Source organism: Dermochelys coriacea, chromosome 20, assembly GCF_009764565.3.
Source record: "Dermochelys coriacea isolate rDerCor1 chromosome 20, rDerCor1.pri.v4, whole genome shotgun sequence".
NCBI lineage: Eukaryota > Metazoa > Chordata > Testudines > Dermochelyidae > Dermochelys > Dermochelys coriacea.
In genome coordinates this window covers 15,616,359-15,636,366 of record NC_050087.2, presented here as the reverse complement: position 1 = coordinate 15,636,366, position 20,008 = coordinate 15,616,359, and the positions used below count along the sequence as shown (strand labels likewise).

The 20,008-nt window shown below is 57.4% G+C and overlaps 1 protein-coding gene and 1 long non-coding RNA gene across 10 annotated transcripts in view; both read left to right on the top strand.

The window, feature by feature from the left end:
• Positions 1-20,008, top strand: part of LOC122458387 — a 493,263-nt gene that overhangs the window by 341,286 nt on the left and 131,969 nt on the right. The window lies entirely within an intron of this gene.
• The window catches only part of ELAVL3 (ELAV like RNA binding protein 3), a 42,829-nt gene that overhangs the window by 11,077 nt on the left and 11,744 nt on the right, over positions 1-20,008 (top strand). For 6 of the 9 annotated variants that reach the window (XM_038379167.2, XM_043506896.1, XM_038379163.2 and 3 more), the window contains exons 2-4: positions 17,689-17,911; positions 18,701-18,804; positions 19,187-19,340. In XM_038379167.2, the coding sequence (XP_038235095.1) occupies positions 17,689-17,911; positions 18,701-18,804; positions 19,187-19,340 (481 nt within the window). The remainder of the gene's footprint in view (positions 1-17,688; positions 17,912-18,700; positions 18,805-19,186; positions 19,341-20,008) is intronic. The other 3 variants (XM_038379164.2, XM_038379171.2, XM_038379169.2) reach the window with 1 other exon arrangement.

The window sequence follows — 20,008 nt, the reverse complement described above, 5'->3', positions numbered from 1 at the left end:
GTTGCCTGGGGCGACCCACAGCTGGGAGATTTGCCCTCCCCCCCAACCCGGCTACGGTGCTAGGGAGGATCAGTCGGCAGCAAGAGATGCCCGCTTCCCTCCCGTGGCACCGCCCAGGGGAACATCACCTGCCAGAGCTTCTAACAGAACCCAGGAGTCCTGGCTCCTAGCCCCCACCTCTGCCCACCCACTGGACCCCCAAGTACCCCTTCGTGGCAGAGCGAGAGGCTGAGAGCTCTAGGGTGTCCCCTGCAGGCAGCAGCTTCTCCTTCTGGTGGGGATGGGCCAGGCTGGCGGCTTTTTCCTTGCAGGGGTCTTGGCTATGCAAAGGTGCGACTGGAAGGTGAAGGGCTAGCAGGGATACAGGCAGGGCACATCCAGCAACTGGGGTGGGGGGATGCTCTGGGAGGCAGATTGGCAGCACCCAGCAGTAGGAGGCTGCAGGATCGTTGGGGTGGGGGGGCTGAGGGTGCAGAGCAGCAGCCTGGGGGCGGGGACTGTGAGGAAACAGGGCAATTCCTGACATTCCACCCCACCCCCGGGATGAAAAGCCCTCCAATTCTGGCCTGGAGGCAGCAAACCTGGCCCCCCAGCTGGGTGGGTTCTCGCGGGGTGGTGTGCGGCACCAGTGACTGGTGGCGTGACACCCTGGCTGGTAGGGGCACCCACTTGCCCTGTATCCTGAGCCCCTCCCCAGCACCTGGGCTGCTGGGACCCAGGGCCTGGCCGTCACATTCTGGGAGCCAAGAATCCTGGGTTCTATCTCCTGCTCTGGGAGGGGTGGGGAGGCCTAGCAGTTAGAGCAGGGGGGGAGGGCCTGGGAGTCAGGACTCCTGGGTTCTATCCCTGATCTGGGTCAGGGCAGTGCCCAGCATGATGGGAGCCTGATCTGGGTTGGGTCTGGCCCAATTGCGGGGGGGGGGTGTCAGACCCTGTGTGGAGCTTTGCACTGTCTTGGTGGTTTCCTGAGAAGTCCCGGGGTGAGAGCTCCAGGGTGCCCGGCCTTATGTCTCACTGTGTGTGTGTCAAACCCTAGTGGGTGGGGGGGTCTTAGGGGGCATCAAGGTCAAATTTTAGCCACCTCCCCACCCCTCCTTACTCAGTGTGTCAACTCAGCCAGGCAGGGGCTCTCTCTCTCCATTTTGAGTCTGAGCAGTGCCCCAAAGTGGGGACCCTGATCTGGGTCTGAGCAGTGCCCAGCACAATGGGGACCTGATCTTGGTCAGACTCTGTGCGGAGCACACACCTCCCCAGCATGGGATCCTGATCTGGGTTGGGGTCTGTGTGGCACCTGGCATGATGGGGGGCCCCCATCTCAGCTAAGGACTGCCTTTGCAAAGTGCTTTGAGATCTGTGGCTGAAAGGGGCAATACAACAACACTGTTATAACTGTTGTTTCCCTTGGGCGTGTCGCACTCTCTGGTGAGCTATTGTGGGGGGTGAGCAGAACCATCTGTCCTGCTGGGCGAGAAAGCAGGAGTCTAGGAGGCTCTGGGGACGGTACGATTTTCAGGGAGTCTGTGTGTAGCAAACCAGATTCCAGCAGCGCCAGGGTTAATTTTGTCTGTGCTGGCTGGGCTGTGAGGATGCAGGATGCTAGCTCTGTGCCCCTGGGCGATGTGTGTCCTGAATGCGCAGAAGCGTGAGACACTGTTGAAATGAATGTTCTAATCGGCACCTGTGGTTAATCGATTTGGAGCTGGCTCTTTTTGAGCGGCAAGAGCTCTTTTATTTGGGACAACAGCTGGGCTAGTGCATCGGTCACTGAAAAGGCTTGACATGCTGTGTTGGAACAAAAGCATGGCCCAGTGTTTAGAGGAGGGAGTGGGGTCTCATGGGTTAGAGCAGGATGTGTCTGGGAGTCAGGACTCCTGGGTTCTGCTCTCAGAGCCTCTCCACAAGCCTATGTGATTTTGAGGGAGTCAGTGTCCCTTTCTCTTCCTCAGTTTCCCCAAGTTGAGTGCCACTGGTGTAAAGCCAATCAAGAGAAGAGTTTTTGCACATCCCCAAATGCCACGTCAGGTGGTTAGATGCGAATTTTGTCCCAGGGGAAACAGCTGAGGCCCTGTCCGGACTCCCAAATGCAGGAGTGTTTCTACATTTCAACCCCAAGCCATTGAAAAGTGCAGGAGCAGCTTAAAAACATCCTGAGATTTTGAAAAAAAAACCATGGTGGGAGCTTTATTTGTCTTCTGGCTTTGGAGCTGTGCGGAGGTTGCATTTTTTGGCCTTTGTCCACGAGGGCTAGAAACTGACGTTGGGTTTTGTTTTCAGTTGAAAGCCGAGGGTCCCAAAGAATCCTGTGACTCCAGGAGCTGGGGCTTTCTGGTGAACCCCACTGAGGGGGCAGTCCTGGGGACTGGATGGAAGCAGAAGGCTTTGGCAGTGTTAACTGGGTCCAGAAACAACTGCCCTTTTTGGTGGGGACCTGAAGTCCTTAAAGCCAGACTTCTGAGCACTTCCAGTCTAGGGGTACCACAGCACCATGGGCCTCTGACGGTCGGGATGGTGTGGAAGTAATTATTGAGGCTGGGCCGATAGGAAGACGACCAGAGCCAACAGTGCGTTGGGGGCTCTGTAATGTTCTGTACTCAAGAACCACATCGAAACAGGGAGCAGTGAGTAGGGGTGATTTTCCCTCTGTATGAAGCATGGGTTAGAGCGACACTGGAATACTGCATCCAGTTAAAGAACATAAGAAAGGCCCCACTGGGGCAGACCAATGGTCCAATGTATCCTGTCTTCTGACAATGGCCGGTACCAGATGTGAGTGAACAGAACAAGGCAATTAGCATATGATCTGTCCCCTGTTGTCCAGTTTAGGGACACCCAGAGCACGGGGCTACATCCCTGATCCTCTTGGCTAATAACCATTGGTGGACCTGTGCTTCAGGAATTTATCAAATTCTTTTTTAACTCCATTATATGTTTGACCTTCACCACATCCCCTGGCAATGAGTTCCGCAGGTTGACTGGGCATTGTGTGAAGAAGAACTTCTTTGTCTTTCTTGTAAACCTGCTGCCTGTTAATTTCATTGGGTGACCCCTGGTTCTTGTGTTACATGAAGGGGCAAATAACACTTCTGTATTCACTTCCTCCACACCATTCGTCATTGTGGAACCCTCTATCCTAGCCCCCTTGCATCGTCTCTTTTCTAAGACGAGCAGGGGCCCAGTCTTTTCAATCTCTCCTCACACAGAAGCTGTTCCATCCCTTTAATCATTTTTGTTGCCCTTCTCTGTATTTTTTTCCAGTTCGAACATATCTTTGTTGAAATGGGACAGCCAGAACAGCTCGAGTATTCAGGGTGTGGGTGTACCATGAATTTATTTCGAGATGTTATGATATTTTCTGTCTTATTATCTGTCCCTTTCTGAAGGGTTCCTAACATTCTGTTCACCTTTTTGACGGCCACTGTACATTGAGTGGATGTTTTCAGAGAACTCTCCACAAAGACTCCCAGATCTTGCTTGAGTGGGAACAGCTAAATTAGTCCCCATCATTTTGGATGTATAGTCGGGCTTATGTTTTGTGAGGTGCATTACTTTGCATTTATCAACATTGAATTTCATCTGCCATTTTGTTGCCTGGTCACCCAGTTCTGTGAGATCCCTTTGTAGCTCTTCGCAGTCAGCTTTTGACTTATCTGTCTTGAATAATTTTATATCAGCTGCAAACTTGGACACCTCCCTGTTTACTCCCTTTTCCAGATTATTTATGAATACTTTGAACAGCACTAGTCCCACTGCATATCCTTAGGGGGCCCTGCTCTTTACTGCTCTCCATTCTGAAAACTGACCATTTATTCCTACCCTTCTGTTTCGGATCTTTTAACCAGCTACTGATCCATGAGAGAGCCTTCCCTCTTATCCCATGACTGCTTATTTTGCTTTAGAGCCTTTGGTGAGGGACCTTGTCAAAGGCTTTCTGAAAGTCCAAGTACACTATATCTACTGGATTCCCCTTGTCCACAGGCTAATTGATCCCTTCAAAGAATTCTTATAGATTGGTGAAGCATGATTTCCCTTTGCAAAAGTCATGTTGACTCTTCCCCGGTGTATTGTGTTTCTCTGTGTGTCTGATAATTCTGTTCTTTATCAATTTTCCTGGTACTGAAGTTAGGCTTACTGGCCTGTAATTGCCAGGATCACCTCTGGAATCTTTTTTAAAAGTCGGTGTCACATTAGCTATCCACAAGTCATATGGTCCAGAGGCTGGTTTAAGTGATAGGTTACATGCCACAAGTAGTTCTGCAATTTCATATTTGAGTTCCTCCTGAACGCTCAGGTGAATCCCATCTGGGCCTGGTGACTTATTACTGTTTAGTTTATCAGTTTGTTCCCAGACCTCCTCTGCTGAGACCTCAATCTGGGACAGCTCCGCAGATTTGTCACCTGAAAAGAATGGCTCAGGCGTGGGAATCTGTCTCACATCCTTAGCCGTGAAGACTGATGCAAAGAATTCACTTAGCTTCTCCACAACGGCCCTGTCTTCCTTGAGTGCTCCTTTAGCACCTCGATCGTCCAGTGGCCCCACTGGTTGTTTGGCTTCCTGCTTCTGATGTACTTAAAAATCCATAATTTCGTTGCTGTTAGGTTTTGTGTCGTTTGCTAGTTGCTCTTCAAATTCTTTTTTGGCCTAGCTAATTATACTTTTACACTTGACTTGCCAGAGTTTATGTTGCTTTTTATCTTCCTCAGTAGGATTTGACTTCTGATTTTAAAGGATGTCTTTTTGTCTCTAATTGCCTCTTTTACTCTGTTATTTAGCCAAGGTGGCATTTGTTTGGTCCTCTTACTGTTTTCTTAAAATTTGGGTATAAATATACTTTGAGCATTTATTATGGTGTTTTTTAAAAGTTTCCATACAGCTTGCAGGCATTTCACTCTTGTGACTGTTCCTTTTACTTTCCACTTAACTAGCCTCATTTTTGTGTGGTTCCCCTTTTTGAAGTGAAATGTTACTGTGGTGGGTTTCTTGGTATTTCCACCCCCCCAACAAAGATGGTCAATCTGGTTAGTGCTGGTGTGCTCATATTAAAAAGGCTGTGGGAAAAACCAGAGAATGTGCAGAGAAGAACTACAAAAATCATAGAATCATAGGACTGGAAGGGACCTCGAGGGGTCACCTAGTCCAGTCCCTGGCACTTAAGGAAGGACTAAGTATTATCTAGAATGGGTTCTCAACCTTTTCCTTTGTGAGGCCTCCCCAACACGCTATAAAAACTCCACGGCCCACCTCTGCCACAATAACTGGTTTTCTGCATATAAAAGCCAGGGCCGGTGTTAAGGGGTAGCAATTGCCCAGGGCCCCAAGTCACAGGGCATCCCATGAAGCTAAGTTGTTCAGGCTTCTGCTTCAGCCCCAGATCTCAGGGCTCAGGGCCCCAGGCTTCAACCCCATGCAGTGGGACTTCGGCTTTCTGCTCTGGGCCCCAGCAAGTCTAACTCTAACTCTGATCCGGCTTAGTGGACTCCCTGAAACCTGCTCGCGGCCCCCCAGGGGGCTCTGGACCCCTGGTTGAGAACCACTGATCTAGACTATCCCTGACAGGTGCTTGTCTAACTGCCCTTAAAAATCCCCAATGATGGAGCTTCCACAACCTCCCTGGGCAATTTATTCCAGTGTGTAACCACCCTGACAGTTAGGAAGTTTTTCCTAATGTCCAACCTAAACCGCACTTGCTGAAATTTAAGCCCGTTGCTTCTTGTCCTATCCTCAGAGGTTAAGGGGAACAATTTTTCTCCCTCCTCCTTGCAACAACCGTTTATGTACTTGAAAACTGTTATCATGTCCCCTCTCAGTCTTCTCCTCTTCAGACTAGACAAACCCAATTTTTTCAACCTTCCTGCATAGATCACGTTTTCTAGACCTTTATTCATCCAAGCAACGAATCCACTAAGGGCTGGAGAAATAAATGCCTGACGGTGAAAACCAGCAGGTTGATCTGTGCTTTTAACATTTTTGCTGGTGTAGCTCTGTTGAGTAGGCACATGAAAAGCCGTTAACTGACAGAGTTGTGCCGGCACAAGTGTAGTGTAGACACGATTGTAGGGCTGAGAAAGCTCTCAGGGAACTGGCATCAGCTATACCAGCAAAAGCCCTGTTCTGCCGGTATAAGCCGGGTTTCCATCCGTTTGCTGGTCTTGCTTGTGATTAGCCATGGGAACAAACTCCCCAAGGGAGGATTCCTGTCTGGCAGCTGCTTTAGTCAAACACAAGTGGTTGGGCTCAGTACAGGACGAATTCTTGGGCCCGTGAGATACGGTAGATGACCCCTTCTGGTGTTAAAATAGATGACGCTCCAACTGCCAGCACGGAGTGGAGGCAACCGATAGCTGGGGGGCCCACTCAGACCTGATGGACCTTGGGGAAATGGACCTCTGGGGCCCAGAGGCATGTTAGCAAATCGAAGCCCCCCAGCATCTCCTCTATGCTAAGGGTTCTGTCCAACAGGAGGCACTAGGTTGTGGACTGTCTATCCTCACCGTGGAGGCAAGAGAAAGAATCCGACGGGCTCTTTACCCAACAGCCCTTGACCGAGCGAGATCCAGCTTCAAAACGAGAGATGGATTCAGGCTGGGAACAACGGGTCCGGTTTTGCCCAGTGAGGGACATGAACCTGGATGAGCTGCCCACAGGACGGGATGGTTTTTGCATCGCTTGGGGTCTTTAAATCCCAACTGGGAATGTTTTGCTGAAAGAGATGCTGAGATCCCTGGGAGTTACAGCCAGAAGGGACCGTCCTGAGCATTTAGTCTGACCTCCTGCATTGCGTGGCCCAGAGAAGCCACCCAGCTGTTCCTGCACTGAGATTCTGACTAGCTCACCCACCAGATATGGGCTGGGAGCAGTGGTGGGAACCTCTGGAGGTCAGGCTAGAGGATCATGCTGGTCCTAAAAGTCTCTGTCTGTTGCCTGAGGGCTGCACAGTCTGGCATTGGGAGAGAGAAAAGCTTTGGGGCCGTGGAGGACTCGTCTCGCAAACATCGGCACTGAAATACTTGGAGGCTGGGAGCCGAAGGTCTCCGGGGATGCGGGCAGAGGTGGAGGCAGAATGGCTGCACTGGGAAGCCTGTTTCCGGGCCACTGGGGTACTGCCTGGGTATGAGAAAGCAGCGGTGGTAGTCGGAAGCAGTTGGTGGCAGTGCCTCTGGGCACTGTGGGGCTCGGGGGTGTAATGGGGCATCCGATGACGTGACTGTTTCAGGAGGGCATGTCTGGAAGGCAGGAGGGCCTAGTGGTTAAGACACTGGGCTGGGATGCAGGTGCTCTGAGTTTGAGTCCTGGTTTTGCTGCAGATGTTCTGTGGCCTCAGCATCAGGTTATCCAAGGCCCTGCACCTGTGGTGGGAGTCAGAGCACTGAGAACCTGCCCCCAAACTCTCAGAGATCCCCTCAGTCAAACAGGAGTTAACCCTTCCCCATGCTAGTAAGAGGGTGAGCAACTGAGGGCAGGGACTGTGTGTCTGGGCAGCGCCCGGCCCCGGTCTGGGTCGGGGTCTGCGCAGCGCCCGGCGCGACAGGGCCCCGGTCTGCGCAACCCCTGGGCTGGGGCCTCTAGGTGCTATCATAATACGGTGTGCCAATAGCACCCTTTAATTCTGCCTGCCATGTGGTGGGTGCAGCTGGGGAGATCTGAACGGGGGACAGGGGGTTGATCCTAGTGGACTATCCTTGGCCTTAGCATAAGGGCTAGAACTCAGATGTCCTGGCTCCCTGTCTCTGTGCCCTCCACAGTAGGGGCCAGTGCCCTTCCAGACACAGGACCAGAACCCAGGGGTCCTGGCTCCCAGGCCTCCTCATGACCCCCAGGCCCCCCCGCAGCTCCAGGAACGGAATCCAGGCGCCCTGACCCCCAGCCACATCACTAACACACTGGCTTAGCTACCCGACCCGTCTTGTTCTCTCGCTGATTGTCTCCCTGCACTGTAGAGCTCCCCTGACATGGGGGGGCGGCGGGGAGCAGGGCGGATGTGTGGGAGAATAGCAGCGCTCCGTGGCTGGCAGCCCGGTGCCTCCTGTCGCCTGGGCGCTCAATGCCCCATTGTCCGCAGGGCCCAGGGCCAGCATTGTGTGTGCCGGGTTTGTCTCTGCGTGGGGGGGAAGGGGAGGGGGCGTTTCGCTCCTTTCTCGCCTGCCTGCCTGGCGCACAATGGAGGATTATCATGCCACGGATGGCTTGCTTCGCTGCGGAGACGGGCGAGGGAGGACAGGCCCGGGGTCAGGACTCCAGGGTTCTATCCCCAGCACTGGGAGCAGAGGGAAGTGGGGTATTGTGGTTAGAGCAGTGGGAGCTGGGAGCCAGGACTCCTGGGTTCTGTCTCTGTCTCTGGGAGGGGAGTGTGGTCTAGTGGTTAGAGCGGGGGAGGTTGGGGGGGCTGGGCACAAGGACTTGATTTAAAAATGGCTCTTGATGGAGCACGGTCCTGCAATTGTCATGTCCCCGCCACGGCCACAGGGCGATTTCTCCAGCTGGGGAATGAGGATATCAGTTTTTCCCCCCCCACAAAAAATCTTGAGATTGTCTTAAAAAAAATCAAAAGATTTTTTTAAAAAAAATCAGTCCATTTGGGGTGTTTTCGCTCTGGGTTCTGAGCCTTTGGGGGGGCACGTTGTCACACCTCTCTCGGCACCCGTGATGGCTTTTTGATGGCCGTGAAAGCTGGGATTCCCTCGTCAGCCCCATACCTTGAGCAGCTGGGGAAACACCAAACTTTGCCAGTGTTGGCAAAACTGCAGATGTGGTGTTTAAAGGGGATTGACGGTTAGAACACCTGGGTTCTGGCCCAGCCCTGGGAATGGGAGGGGGCCTAATAGAGGAAGGGAGACAGTGGACGCCTAGATCGATCCCCAGCTGTGGATGGGGAGTGTGATCTAGTGGTTAGCGCAGGGCGGCAGTCAGGATGCCTGAGTTCTAGTCCCAGCTGTGTGATGGGAGTGGGGTCTAGTGGTTAGAGCAGAAGGGCTGGACGTCAGGACTCCTGGGTTCTGGTCCCAGCTGTGGGAGGGAAGCGGGGTCTAGTGGTTAGAGCAGATGGGGCTGGGAGTCAGGACTCCTGGGTTCTGGTCCCAGCTGTGGGAGGGGAGTAGGGTCTAGTGGTTAGAGCAGGGTTTTTGTTCTCACTTCTGCCCCAGATTTGCTGTGTGGTACTTCTAAAAAAAAATCACTTACTTGCTCTTGTGCCTCAGTTTCCTCACCAGTATCATGGGGATGACAACACTCCTGCCCTCCTTTTATGTCCTATCTATTAAGGCTCTGAGCCCTTTGGGCCAGGATTGGTTCTCCCTTTGGGCTTGTGCATCACTCAACACCTGGAGGCCCTGATCTTGGTTGGGGGTCTGTGCAGCGCCCGGTGCGATGGGGCTCCGATTTCCGGTGGGGACACTATAATGTTTGTGTGACGTCTGGCGCGAGGCGTGTCATGGTGGATGGGTGCGTGGCAGTAAGATCGGGGTTATTTGGCTTTGGCATTAAAAGCCAGTGGGAAAAAATTCTGAGGAAACATTTTTTCCCCATTGGGGTTTGCTGAATCCAAAGTGAAATGTTCTGCGGAGACAGTTTGATTGCCACAGACATCCTCTGGAAACTAGGCAGGACGCAGCTGGAACCAGATCACCCACCCAGCTCCTCCACAGCCAGCTGGGCAGACTGCCCCGAGCCGGGCACACCGGGGCTGGCAGGTCAGGGCTCCCGGGCATCCCGCGGGGCAGACTGCCTTGAGCCAGGCAGTGTTTTCCCCACTTGAAAATGCACCTATAGAATTTTACCCTCATGGGAAACACCCCTATAGAACTTCCTGGGGCTTCCCTAGAAGAGGAGCAGGGTTCCCTAGAAACCTGGAGGATTTGGTCGAAAAGTGTTTTCTATAGGTGCTTTAGAAGGTAATCAACGATTCTCTCCCACTATAGGAAGAGACTCTCCCTTATTGAACTGAATCAGGGTTTCTATCCCTTCTGTAGGTATCTACAGACCACCTATGGAATTACAGGCTTCTGTCCTTTCCATAGGTATTTAGAGACCCCCTATAGAAGTGAGTAGAGAATTTATTCCCTTCTGCATCTTGAGACCCCCTATAGAATTGAACAGGGAATTCCATCCCTCCTATAGACCTCTCCCAGGGCCATATAGCAGCTGATGGAGGGGCTGATCCCTTCTATAGGTGTTTGTAGGGAGCCTATGGCAGGGAGAGGGGTGAGTAGGTGGGGCAAGGTTCGGAATACCCTTCAGACCCTCCAGGTCTCTCTGAGGGGTGATGATCCAGGAGAGGGATTTGGAGGGCCAGGGGGGCAAAAGGACCCCCATCCCCGCTCTGGCCAAACTGGATTAGGGGATGGCGTCTCCGTTGCCAAGCGGTTGCTGAGAGGATGGTTGCTCCGGCAACTGAGGCCCGCGGGCTGGGCCAGATGGCTGTCATATGGAAAAGGGGACTGGGGGGAGGGAATCAGACCCGGGGTGTGTGTCTCAGTCCAGCCCCCCTGGCCCCGTAACATATGTTTGTGGGGGGGGGCTAAGCTCGTTGTGTGGCGTGAAGGCGGATGGAGCCGGGGGATCATCCTAATTAGGGGCTTAGCCTGGCTAAGCTGGGCCACGGCCTGCAACTGACACCGCGGCCGGCTGCGCCATGGCAGGGGACGGCCCCGCCGCCCGCCCGCAGACACAGCTGCCCAAGCCAGGTGGGGCCGGGGGGCTGGGACAATGGCAGGGCCCCAAAGGGGGGCTGCTTCCCTCCTTGGGCCTGTCTGTCTATTGCTCCCCCATCCCTCCATCCCCAGCCCAGCCCATCTGTCTGTCCCCAGCCACTCCTATCTATCTATCTATCTATCTATCTATCTATCTATCTATCTATCTATCTATCTATCTATCCCCATACACCCCCTCTATCTATCTATCTATCTATCTATCTATCTATCTATCTATCTATCTATCTATCTATCTATCCCCATACACCCTCTATATCTATCTATCTATCTATCTATCTATCTATCTATCTATCTATCTATCTATCTATCCCCATACACCCCTTCTATCTATCTATCTATCTATCTATCTATCTATCTATCCCATACACCCCCTCTATCTATCTATCTATCTATCTATCTATCTATCTATCTATCTATCTATCCCCATACACCCCATCTATCTATCTATCTATCTATCTATCTATCTATCTATCTATCTATCTATCCCCATACACCCCTTCTATCTATCTATCTATCTATCTATCTATCTATCTATCTATCTATCTATCTATCTATCCCCATACACCCCCTCTATCTATCTATCTATCTATCTATCTATCTATCTATCTATCTATCTATCTATCTAATCTAATCTCCATACACCCCTCTATATCTATTTATCTATCCCCTTACACACTCTCTATCTGATCTAATCTATCTATCCATCCAGCCCATGCAGAGCTACAAGCTGTGCTGGAAGGTGGGGCTCTCTATGCTCCCCAACTCCTATTGGCTCCATGGCAGGAGCTCTGCTTGCCCCCAAAGCACCCTCTATACCAGGGACCCCCACTCTCCTCCATGCCAGGGACTCCGTGCATCCTCCATTTTGCCTCTTCCAGATTTCCGATTTCCCCCCCAAATCCCAGGGGCTCTGCCCAGAGGTGCCGAGAAGAGGCCCTGTGGGTCAGAGGTGGTGTTCAGGAGTTACCATGGTGCAGTCGGAGAAGGGCCGGCCGGCTGAGTGCAGGGGCTGCCCACCAAGCCAGGTCACATCAGTGTCACCCTCTCGCTGCTTCCCCCCCGGGCCAAGCTGGAGTGACCAGAATGAATCTCATAGACTCATAGATACTAAGGTCAGAAGGGACCATTCTGATCATCTAGTCCGACCTCCTGCACAACGCAGGCCACAGAATCTCACCCACCCACTCATGCGAAAAACCTCTCACCTATGTCTGAGCTATCAAAGTCCTCAAATCGTGGTTTAAAGACTTCAAGGAGCAGATCCTCGAGCAAGTGACCCGTGCCCCATGCTACAGAGGAAAGCGAAAAACCCCCAGGGCCTCTGCCAATCTGCCCTGGAGGAAAATTCCTTCCCGACCCCAGATATGGCGATCAGCTGAACCCTGAGCACATGGGCAAGATTCACCAGCCAGATACCCAGGAAAGAATTTTCTGTAGTAACTCAGATCCCACCCCATCTAACTTCCCATCACAGGCCATCAGGTCTATTTACCATTAATATTTAAAGATCAATTAATTACCAAAATCATGTTATCCCATCATACCATCTCCTCCATAAACTTATCGAGTTTTATCTTAAAGCCAAATAGGTCTTTTGTCCCCATGGTGTCTGGGCAGAATACGTGATCCAGCTCGGTCTGGGCAGGCCAGGAGGAGTCGGGGGTCCACCAGGTGTGGGGCAGGGCTGGGAGCCAGGACTCCTGGGTTCTATCTCAGCTCGGGGAGGGAAGTGGGGATCCAATGGGTAAAAACACGTGGAGGGACGTTGCATTTGGGACCCCCCACACTCCCTGGGGCCCAGGCCCTTGGGGGAGGGGAGCATCCAGGTGGGTTTGCACAGGTCTGGCTCGGCCTCAATCCAGGTATGGGGGGAGGAGGGACCCAGCAAATCCAGCCCCACAACAGGGTCTGGGAATGAGCCCCCAGTGCAAGGGGGTCCATGGAGGGGCTTCCAGTTCCCAGGGTGCTGGGGGGATGCATGGGGGGATCCAGAGAGATCTCCCGCCTTCCACACCAAGGCAGCGGGATGTCTGCTCGGGGCGGGGGGCAGGGGGGCTAGGGCTGGGACAGCAGGGGGCTGTGGAGCGTTGCCGGGTGTGATTTGGCTGGTAGTTCACCACCGACGGATTTGGTGTCTGGCCTGGGGCCGGGGATAATGTCGAGATCGATGGACGGATCAATAACCCGACAGGGAGCCGACGGCCGCACCAGGGCAGCTGCGGGGGCCACTCAGTGCAGCAGGGTGGGGGTGGAGGGGTCGGTGGCAGGCAGGGTGTTGGCAGGGTGGGGGGTGCTCTCCGGGCTTTGCCATCTGCCATGGGCCAAATCCTGCTCGGAGCAGATGTAACCCATTGGGCTGCCCTCCCCCGGCAGCCAGTGCTGGCCCCGGTGCTCCGGGTCAGCACTAGGGGGCGCTGTGTTGTAGTCAGTGGGAGGGGGGGACTCAGCAGGGGGTGCCCTCCCCGGCAGTCCGCGCTGGCCCAATGCCCCAGAGTGGCGCTAGCTAGGGGGCGCTGCGCTGCAGGGAGCGGGGCGGGGGCGCCGTAAGGGGCGTTCTCCCCTCGCAGTTGGTCCTGCATGGCGCTAGGGGGCGCTGTGGTTGCTTCTTCCCGATCAAATGGAAATCCTAGGCCGGGGGGGAGGGTCAGTAGTGTCCCTCGGGCTTTTTGCAGCTGTTGGGGGAGGCATGACCTTGGCCAAACACCCCAGCCCCTGGCGGCTTCGTTCAGGCCCTAAGCTGTGTGTGTGTGGGGCGGGGAGTTGAGCGTGAGGCCCGGTGGATGCACAGAATTCGCCCGGGTATAACCGTGAGGCTTCGCGGGTCTGATTTTCTAGGTATCCCAGACATGCCCTGGGCTGGCTGTCCAGGGGAGAGCTTTGCTAGCCCGGCTGGTCAGTCGGGAGCGTGGAAAAGCTCATCCCCGACCGACCTGGCAAAAGCCCTAGGGCAGAGCCGGTGACACCAGCCGATCTGTGCTTTTGCCGGGCTAACGTATTTCACTCGGGGGCGCTGGGGCGAGCGATGCCAGCCTGGTAGCATCCCTGCTAGGGGCACTTTGCCAGGCTCTCTATGCTGGCAAAGGCCTCTAACGCAGACCCAGCCTCGTCTACACCGGAAAGCGAATTTGGACTAAGGTAGGGGGTGAATTGAAAGGCCCTGCTCCTGGGGAATGCCACGTGGGGATGGACGCTCGTGTGCTGGAAGGAAAAGGCCTTGTGTAGCTAATGCACTTAGGTTAAACGGTGTCATTTTTGGCCAAGGTATCTCAGCCTGGGTCTACATTGCAACCATTGGCTGGCAGAGCTCTGCTGAGCAGGGGGTGACCCCTGCTTGGCGTAGCAGCACCGTCAAAATGCCCCTAGTGTAGATCCAGCCTTCGGTTTCACCTGCGGACGTTGTGTCCTTGCTGCCGCCAGGGCGGTTTCGGCAGAGCGCGCTTGCCTTTCCGGCGCCGTGTGTCCTCAGTGCGCTGGGCTGCGTTGGGAAAAGATCAGCAGCGCCGTGCGGTGGGAAGTTGGCGTCTCCTACCCCAGCCTTTGGTGCGCCTCCTTGTGGGAGATTTGTGCATGCCTCGCAGGGAATTGTGCAAGTTTGGGGTCCCCCCCGTTCCATCCTGAGGCGCTCTTTGCCGCGCCGGTTTCCAACCCTTCCTCCCTCAGACACGCGGCTGTGGCAAGGGGCGGCACGGCTCGGGCCCATGGATCCCTAACGGCGCCGCCGGGGGACTGACGGAACCGAGGAGGAGAAGCTGATACAGCCATGGCTGAAACTGACCGGCCGCTGCAGGCATCCCCGGGGCGGCAGGAGGAGCGCCGGGATCGGTTTGTGGCGCTGATCTGGCTGCTGAATTTTGGGGCCCAGCAAGATCCATGCTCCGGGCTTGTCCTCGCTGTTGGCTCAATGAAGGCAGCTCTCCAGTGGGGGCACTCAGCACCCGGGGCACAAGGCCACTGGGCACCTCCTGCTGCTGGAATTGCACCTCCGGGCTGCGTGCAGGAAACGAGAGATGGGTTTGAGGCAATGGGCTCCCTGAATCACATACCCCGATCCTGCTGCCCCCCTGCCTAGCTGCTGAGAAAGGGGGACGTCTCCAGGGTCCTGCATTGCTGAGGGGCGTTTCACCGACATTAATGTTGGCTGATCAGACGGGCCACGACCGCTCCCGTCTTTGGGGACTTTTGGACAAGCCGCAGGCAGGGCCATTTTCCCCCTGGCCTGGCCCGGTCTCACCAAAGGGGCGTCAATGCCCCCGTATGGGAATCGCCTCCTGGGATCTGCCCTGTGCTTCCTTGACTCACGAAGCAGGATGCGGCAGGATGGCCGCAGGGACAGGCGAGTGACCGTGGAGCGGGCCCATGGCCGATTAAAGGGCTGTTGGCAATGGAGGCTGGATTGGAGTGCGGGATGAGGTCTTTTCAGTCTGGCTGACAAGGGCCAGTGGCTGGGAGTTGAAGGTAGATAAATCCGGCCCTGGAATAAGACACAGGGAGGTGATGATGCGGTGAAGCTGCTTCCCGGGGAGGGGCTGGACTCACCATCGCTTGAGGGGCTTTGAAAGATGCTCTCTCACTTCTGGGAGCGATTCTACAGCCTGGGGGGGGGCTGATCATGGGGGTCCCCTCTGGCCTTGGAATCTGTCAGCCCCACTGTTCGCCCCCTTCCATTACGGACCACGGGGAGAAGAGGAATCTCTGCATTCCCTCCGCACACTCCCGGCTCTGCATTAAGGCAATGGCTAGAATCCAGCCTCATGCTTCAGGGCTGCAGTCGGTTGCCTGCAGGGGTCAGGAAGGGCTGTCCCTTCCCCTCCAGTGCACAACTGGGCAGATGGATCCTGTCTCCCCCCCAACCCCCTCCCCGTCTTCCTCTAAAGCATCAGAGCTTGGCCAGAGAACCATCCTTTCACTAGGCGCTGGCTGGTGGGGCTTGCTCAGGGTCAGACTGGCTGCCCGATTAGGGACAGGGAGGAATATCTTCAGGTCAGATTGGCAGAGATAGGGGGTGGGGGGGTTCGCCTTCCCCTGCAGCATGGGGCTGGGAATATCAGGGCATGTCCCTGCCATCGCGGGGGTGTCGGGGGCTCCTGGCTCCCCCCCGGTCTCTGCCTGAGGCTGGTTTAGCTGCGATCCTCGGGCTTCACGTGGGCGTCCGGGGGGAAGGAACGGCCTGGAGGTCAGGCTAGAGCTGCATGCTGTGGACGCAAGGCACCTTCCCTGCAGCCAGGGTGGCACTACAAGTGCTGGGTTTGCTCAGCCTGGCCGGACACAGGCCGCCGGGGAGCTGAGCGCTCCGTGTAAACCCCAGGGTGGGGGGCGCGTGAGGGCGGCATGGGCCCAAGAGCAAACGGGGACAGACCAAGGCTGGACGTGGGGTGGTTTCTGGCTGCTAGGGGGAGGCAGATCTGGTGCCCCCGGAGGAGCTGGGCAGGTGAATGTATTGGAAGGTGGATCAGTGTCTCAAGGGGAGGGTCTGGGGGGCGACCTGGGGCAGCTGGGCCTGGAGGATCCAGCGTCCTCGGAGTGGGAGGTGGGCGGCTGAGGCAGGGTTAAGAGCACTGGCTACAGCCAGGACTGGGACGGGGGTGTTGGGAAGGGGGGGCAGCTGATTCAGGGTTCGTCGGGGCATCGGAGGGGGTTGGTTTTCCCACACTAGATGGGGCAGAAATAACCAGGCCAGGGTGGGGGTCGGAGCCAGCTCCCCATTGCTCCGTGTGGGGGGAGGGGAAGGGGCACTGCTGCAGGGAGCACACGGGGGGGGGCATTTGGAGGCTTGGCTTCCCGAAGTTTTAGAGCAGCTGGGACTATCTGTGTCCCCCTGTCTGTCTGTCCCCCCGCCCCTGTGTCTGTCCCTTCGCCCGTCTGTCTGTCCCCTCGTCTGTCTGTTCCCCCCCGCCTGTCTGTCCTTCCCCTCCTACCTGTCTGTCCCCCCTTGCCTGTCTGTCTGTTCCCCTGACCCGTCTGTCCCCCCTGTCTGTCTGTCCCCTCAGCCTGGGAATCTGACTCTTTCCCGGCCCGTCTGTCTGTTCCCCCCCCCGCCCGTCTGTCTGTCCTCCCCACCTGTCTGTCTGTTCCCTTGCCTGTCTGTCTGTCCCCTCAGCCCGGCCGTCTGTCTCTCCTTGGCCTGACTGTCCCCCCACTGCCCGTCTGCCTGTATGTCCCCCGTTCCTGGCCCATCTGTCTGTCCGCCCTCCTTGGCCCAGCCATCTGCCCCCCAACCGTCTGTCTGTCCCCTTGGCCCAGCTGTCTGTCCCTTCCCAGCCCCTCTTTCTGTCCCCCCCTCCCTGGCCCAGCCATCTCTTCTCCCAGCCTGTCTGTCTGTCCCTTCCCCCCGGCCTGGCCGCCTGTCTCCCTTGGCCAGTCTGTCTGTCTGTCCCCCTCGGCCCAGCTGTTGGTCCCTCCATCCCTGGGTTTCCTGGGCTCTGGATTTGGCAGCCTGGCCGGGGTTTGCCAACAGAGCTTCCCCGGTCCCTTGGCTTTTCCCTGAGCATGGGTGGGAGAGCGTGTCCATCTGTCTGTCCATGGCGCCCCGTGACGTCTCCGCCCCTCCCCCCGGGGCTGAACCGACCTGGCACCAGGACGCTTGGCGACCCTTCCGGGTGGCAGCGAACGCCAGGGCATCCTGCCAGATCTCCCCCCTTGAAGAATTCCCCCAACCCCATGGAGTGCCCCCTTGTATCAGTTCCCTCTCCCCCACAGCGTCCCTCCCCCATGCAGCACCCCCTAACCCCATCCATCACCCTCTGTCCCACACAGCACTCTTCCCCCAAGAGGTACCCCTTCCCCCCCACAATGCCCCCTAACCCCATCCACCTGCCCCTCTCTCTGCCCCACACAGAGCCCCTTCTCCCCTCCCCCTGGCAGCACTCCCCTTCCCCCCATGCCTTCCCCACAGAGCCCCCCTCCCCATCCAGTGCCTCCTTCCCCCTCCCCCACACAGCGCCCCCTGCCTGCAGAGTGTCACCCCCTGCCCCCTCTTGTCTCCAGCAGATAATCAGCACCATGGAGACCCAGGTGTCCAACGGCCCCACCACTAACAGCGGCCTCCCCAACGGGCCGCCCCTGAGCGCCAACGGGGCGGCCGACGACAGCAAAACCAACCTCATCGTCAACTACCTGCCCCAGAACATGACGCAGGAGGAGTTCAAGAGCCTCTTTGGCAGCATCGGGGAGATCGAGTCCTGCAAGCTGGTCCGGGACAAGATCACAGGTACGGGGGACTGCGGGTCAGGAGTGAGGGGCACCGGCAGAGCCAGGGGGGCAGGGCTGGGGTAGCGGGGGACTGCGGGTCAGGAGTGAGGGGCACCGGCAGAGCCAGGGGGGCAGGGCTGGGGTAGCGGGGGCTGCGGATCAGGAGTGAGGGGCACCGGCAGAGCCAGGGGGGCAGGACCGGGGTAGCGGGGGGCTGCGGGTCAGGAGTGAGGGGCACCGGCAGAGCCAGGGGGGCAGGGCCGGGGTAGCGGGGGGCTGCGGGTCAGGAGTGAGGGGCACCGGCAGAGCCAGGGGGGCAGGGCCGGGGTAGCGGGGGGCTGCGGGTCAGGAGTGAGGGGCACCGGCAGAGCCAGGGGGGCAGGGCCGGGGTAGCGGGGGCTGCGGGTCAGGAGTGAGGAGCACCGGCAGAGCCAGGGGGGCAGGGCCGGGGTAGCGGGGGCTACGGGTCAGGAGTGAGGGGCACCGGCAGAGCCAGGGGGGCAGGGCCGGGGTAGCGGGGGGCTGCGGGTCAGGAGTGAGGGGCACCGGCAGAGCCAGGGGGGCAGGGCTGGGGTAGCGGGGGGCTGCGGGTCAGGAGTGAGGGGCACCGGCAGAGCCAGGGGGGCAGGGCTGAGGTAGCGGGGGGCTGCGGGTCAGGGGTGAGGGACACCCCAGCAGAGCCCAGGATGGGGCGGGGCAGGCCCAGGCTGGCAGGGGCTGCGGGTCGGGAGTGAGGGGCACCAACAGAGCTGTGCGGATAGGGAGAGGGGGCTCAGTACCCCCCACTCACTTCTCTCCCCACCCCCAGGGCAGAGTTTAGGTTATGGGTTCGTGAATTATGTGGACCCGAACGATGCAGACAAAGCGATTAACACCCTGAACGGGCTGAAACTGCAGATGAAAACCATCAAGGTGAGCGGGGAGGGGGGCTGCAGGGGCTGGGGATGAGGCTGGAGGGCGGGACGGGGGGGATTAGGCGGGGGGCTGGAGATGAGGCTGGGCGGGAGAAGGGGATGAGGGTGGGGGCGGATGAGGGGATGGAGGGATGGAGCTGGTTGGATTCAAGGACAGGGAGGGGTTGGGAGGTAGCCAGGTAACCCCCCCCCCCGCAGCAACAGACAGACCCATGGAGTCGGGGGGGGAGGAAGCATCACAGATCCTGCCCCTGCCCCCAGCTCGGAGCGGGGCCTAGTGGTTAGAGCAAGGGGCAGGGCGCCGGGACTCCTGGGAGGGGAGGGGTTGCCCCCCTCTTGTCTCCCTGGAGCCCCCGTCTGACCCCTCCCCACACCCCAAGGTCTCCTACGCCCGGCCCAGCTCGGCCTCCATCCGCGATGCCAACCTGTACGTGAGCGGCCTGCCCAAGAGCATGAGCCAGAAGGAGATGGAGCAGCTCTTCTCCCAGTACGGCCGCATCATCACCTCCCGCATCCTGGTGGACCAGGTCACAGGTAGGGGCTGGGAGCCCCCTGCTCCCGGGGGGGGAGGGGGCAGGAGCCCGGACTCCAGGGTTCTCTCCGAGGGGCTGGATCAGTGGGGCCTGGCAACTTCAGCAGCATCCAGCTCCGGCCCCTCCCATACCCGCCCCCCGGATCAGACCCATGGGCCCATCTGGGCCTGAGGGAGCGCAGGGCCTGGAGACCGACGGGCCGGGGGTCAGTGCTGGGGGGGCCCATGGCTCTGATTTGGCCCAAATGGGGGAGGGAGACGATTCTTATCTTGATGGGCCCAGGCTGTTGTGAAAAATCACCTGAACACCCATGAGTGCTCAGAGCCCCCCGTCCTGTGGTGCCCCGCCACTGGCCCTCTGCCCCACTCCCTGCCCCATGGCAGCCCCCACTGACCTCCTGCTCCATGGCACCCCTCACTGACCCCCTGCTCCCTGCAGCACAATGCCCCCTGCTGTCCCTCTGCCCCGCTCCCTGCCCCACGGTGCACCCCCCACTGGCCCCCTGCCCCACTCCCTGCTCCATGGCAGCCCCCACTGATCCCCTGCCCCACGGCACCCCTCACTGGCCCCCTGCCCCACTCCCTGCTCCATGGCAGCCCCCACTGACCCCCTGCCCCACGGCACCCCTCACTGACCCCCTGCTCTGCTCTCTGCCCCACGGCATCCCCT